This window comes from Helianthus annuus, chromosome 16, assembly GCF_002127325.2.
Source record: "Helianthus annuus cultivar XRQ/B chromosome 16, HanXRQr2.0-SUNRISE, whole genome shotgun sequence".
Classification (NCBI taxonomy): domain Eukaryota; kingdom Viridiplantae; phylum Streptophyta; class Magnoliopsida; order Asterales; family Asteraceae; genus Helianthus; species Helianthus annuus.
The window spans coordinates 146,827,129-146,830,799 of NC_035448.2; the positions used below are offsets into that span (position 1 = coordinate 146,827,129).

The 3,671-nt window shown below is 40.9% G+C and overlaps 1 protein-coding gene across 1 annotated transcript; it reads right to left on the reverse strand.

Annotated features, from left to right (window-relative positions):
* Positions 1–742: 742 nt before the first annotated feature.
* On the reverse strand, positions 743–2,192 carry LOC110887798. Its single transcript, XM_022135367.1, has 4 exons — positions 1,937–2,192; positions 1,723–1,860; positions 1,365–1,645; positions 743–1,280 (listed from the first exon to the last, which is right to left on the reverse strand). Exons 1-4 carry the CDS (start codon positions 2,190–2,192, stop codon positions 753–755), a joined length of 1,203 nt encoding a protein of 400 aa, XP_021991059.1. The 3' UTR covers positions 743–752.
* Between the last annotated feature and the right edge of the window lie 1,479 nt (positions 2,193–3,671).

The window sequence follows — 3,671 nt, forward strand, 5'->3', positions numbered from 1 at the left end:
TTTATCTCCAGTACATCCTTGGGTTTTGCCCTTGGGACGTAAAAAATTGCCTATACAATGGAAACTGACATTCAGAAGATTTCTAAAGTATTTGAAGGCATTGTACACAGGGGACATTCCCACCAAGGTGATGGTGTAAAGCTAAAAGGATGAGGCTTGGAACTAATGCACTAAGTACCTTGCACAGGGGACATCTTCATTGGAAGAATTGCAAAGGGATTGAAGTTTGGTAATAGGTTTATACCCTATTTCTGGTAACATTATGATATCAAACCTAAACATCGTCTAAGTTTTTAGTAACATTATGATAAGTATCCTGATATATTCTTAAAGTCCTTTTCAGAATATTTGATTAGGGTGTTTGAAACTAGTGTTAGTTTGGAACTTTGATCATTTAAATATTATCGAAAACTGGTTTTGGAAAAATAGATTGTTTATCAAAAACTTTCTACAAAGTTGAAGGGATGTTTGGAAGTTCTATCTAATAAAAAGTTTTTACAGTATATCGCTGAGCATACTGATCAGGATATTTTATAAGATAACAGTATGAAATTTTTGCAAAGCTAAGATTTATACTTAGAAATAAAAAAAGATGAAATTATTCTTGAAGCAATCAATACTGGTTGATAACCGAAGTTTTCATCCTGAAACCCAGGACCCATCCACCTTCGGCTATCAAATTGTTTAGATACAGAAATATAAATTGTTCATAAAAACATAAAATTGTTCAAATAATTCAAAGGAAATAAGCTCTAGGGGGTAGTGCCTTCTTGGTCCATAGTGCTTTCAGCAACATCCGTCTTGGGATCCGCCTCAGTATCCTTCTCAGCATCGGTTGCTTTTTCGACTGTTTTGGAAGGTTCATCGACAGTTGATTTGGAAGAGGTGCCGCCAAGGTTCTTTAGCTTGGTCTCCCAAGCACCAACATCCCAAGAAGGGCAGTCGAAACCTAATGTTTTGGCTTCATGAGCCATCTTCAACCTGGCTTGGAGGAGAGAAATGACGACGGAACTTTTGAGGCTTTCCCGGTAGCTGACCATATCCCGTTCATACTGCACATGGGCGGCTTCCAGATCGGCCTGGGCTTGAAGAGTAGCTTTGTTGAGAGCAACTTGGTGTTCTTGGGTCATAGCTTTGTATTTCTCCTCGTAATGACGAGATTTGGCGGCCGCAATCATACCTTGGTCGGAGATTGTGATTTCTGCTTCCTTTAGTTTAGATTCAAGTGTCTTGTTGAGCTTGCAGGATTCTTGATATAAGTTAACCAAGCGCTCAAGACCCTACAAAGGTAAGACGATAGGTATTAATATTGATAAATCTTTGATAATAATGTAAATTGCAGGATATGATATGAGAATACTAACCTGGTTAAGAAAAGAAGTCATAAACCCGCTAGCTTCAATGAACCCGTGCTTCTCGTAAGGAAATGTGTCAGAAATGATAGGGGAATCAGGTTCTTTCCTTTTGCGGGAACTTGAACTCCGGGGTTTGGTAGCCGGTAAGGGTTTAGGAATGATGATGGCTTTGGAGATGCTGGGTTTGGATGTAGCTGTGGTCTTGGGGCTAGGTTCTTTCTTGACCTGGATCTGGTCAGAATAGCTGTCCAATTCGTCAAGATCAAAGATTTCAGGGATCTTAGCTGGTGCTGCATAAAGGGAAAAGTTTTACTCTTTATCTTATCATTATACTGTTGCGACTAATTATTTTGAAAGAAATTCTTACCAGACATCTCGGATGATGAGTATTGGCTGGAACTCGGGACGTGTGTGGTGAAAGTCCTGTCTATTGCAGGTAACCGGTAAACAGTATTGATTCTCTCTTCTGACTCAGCGGTAGGGCGAGCAACTTCCTTGAAGTTCACTGCATAAAGATCAAAAAGAAGAGTATTAACAGAAGATAACAATCAAATTGTCTATGAGGATATTTATGATCTTACCGGTGGTTAACCACTCCACCGGAAGGCTGGCACCCTCAGCAATGGAGTCTCGTTTGACAAAGAAAAATTTGCGCTGCCATCCGTCTTTGTTTTTGGTGGCCTTGAGAATCAAGGGTTTGCCGGATGTCGAGAAGAGCAAGAATCGGCTAGAGCCGTGGGATCGGAGGCGATAAGCAATAGGCAAATCCTCAATGCGAAGGTCGGAACAATGGAGATTTTTGATTTGGTTAAGTACAATTGGTACTCTCCAAACCATGGGCATGGTTTGGGCAAAAGAGATGCCGGTGGTTCGAAAGAATTGCATCATGAATTCAGGAAAAGGGTATCGAAGACCTAATGAAAACGGATATGCTGGAAAACAAACCCATTCAGTGGAAGAAACATCCGATCGGATTGACCGATCGAATGGTCTGAAGACCGTGTTATCAGGGAAAGCGCCAGAAGCTCTTAAAGCTGCAATGTCTGCGTTGTCAAAAGCACAGATCTCCTTTTCGGGATTTTTAAGGAGATTCTGCTGGGTGAAGGTCTCGGCATCCATTGCAAGTAAGGTAAAGTAAATTGACAGGAAGAAAATCAGAAATGGAGAAATTACCTGAGGGTTCTGTTGAAGATATCTGCTTTTCAAACAAGAAAAGAGAAGATATAGGGGCATCGTGGATCTCCATTGAGTAAAAAACGCGTTGGAAGTTACGATGTGATCTTGACCGTGCTTCGTTTTAAATGCCTTGAGTTATGGGATAAGATTTTTGAAATATATCCGTTGGATTGGTATACCAACTGATATATTTGGGGACAATTGTTATGGCTCATTTTCTAAGCATACATATCCTGACCAATATCCTACCTTTGTTTGTTTATTTGTGACCAGGATGCTGGAAGAGGATATTGCTAACATCTTGGGCGATATCCTGAGGTTTATTAATTAACCACGTGAAGGCTGGCACCCTCAGCAATGGAGTCTCGTTTGACAAAGAAAAATTTGCGCTGCCATCCGTCTTTGTTTTTGGTGGCCTTGAGAATCAAGGGTTTGCTGGATGTCGAGAAGAGCAAGAATCGGCTAGAGCCGTGGGATCGGAGGCGATAAGCAATAGGCAAATCCTCGATGCGAAGGTCGGAACAATGGAGATTTTTGATTTGGTTAAGTACAATTAGTACTCTCCAAACCATGGGCATGGTTTGGGCAAAAGAGATGCCGGTGGTTCGAAAGAATTGCATCATGAATTCAGGAAAAGGGTATCGAAGACCTAATGAAAAGGGATATGCTGGAAAACAAACCCATTCAGTGGAAGAAACATCCGATCGGATTGACCGATCGAATGGTCTGAAGACCGTGTTATCAGGGAAAGCGCCGGAAGCTCTTAAAGCTGCAATGTCTGCGTTGTCAAAAGCACAGATCTCCTTTTCGGGATTTTTAAGGAGATTCTGCTGGGTGAAGGTCTGGGCATCCATTGCAAGTAAGGTGAAGTAAATTGACAGGAAGAAAATCAGAAATGGAGAAATTACCTGAGGGTTCTGTTGAAGATATCTGCTTTTCAAACAAGAAAAGAGAAGATATAGGGGCATCGTGGATCTCCATTGAGTAAAAAAGGCGTTGGAAGTTACGATGTGATCTTGACCGTCGCTTTGTTTTAAATGCCTTGAGTTATGGGATAAGATTTTTGAAATATATCCGTTGGATTGGTATACCAACCGATATATTTGGGGACAATTGTTATGGCTCATTTTCTAAGCATAC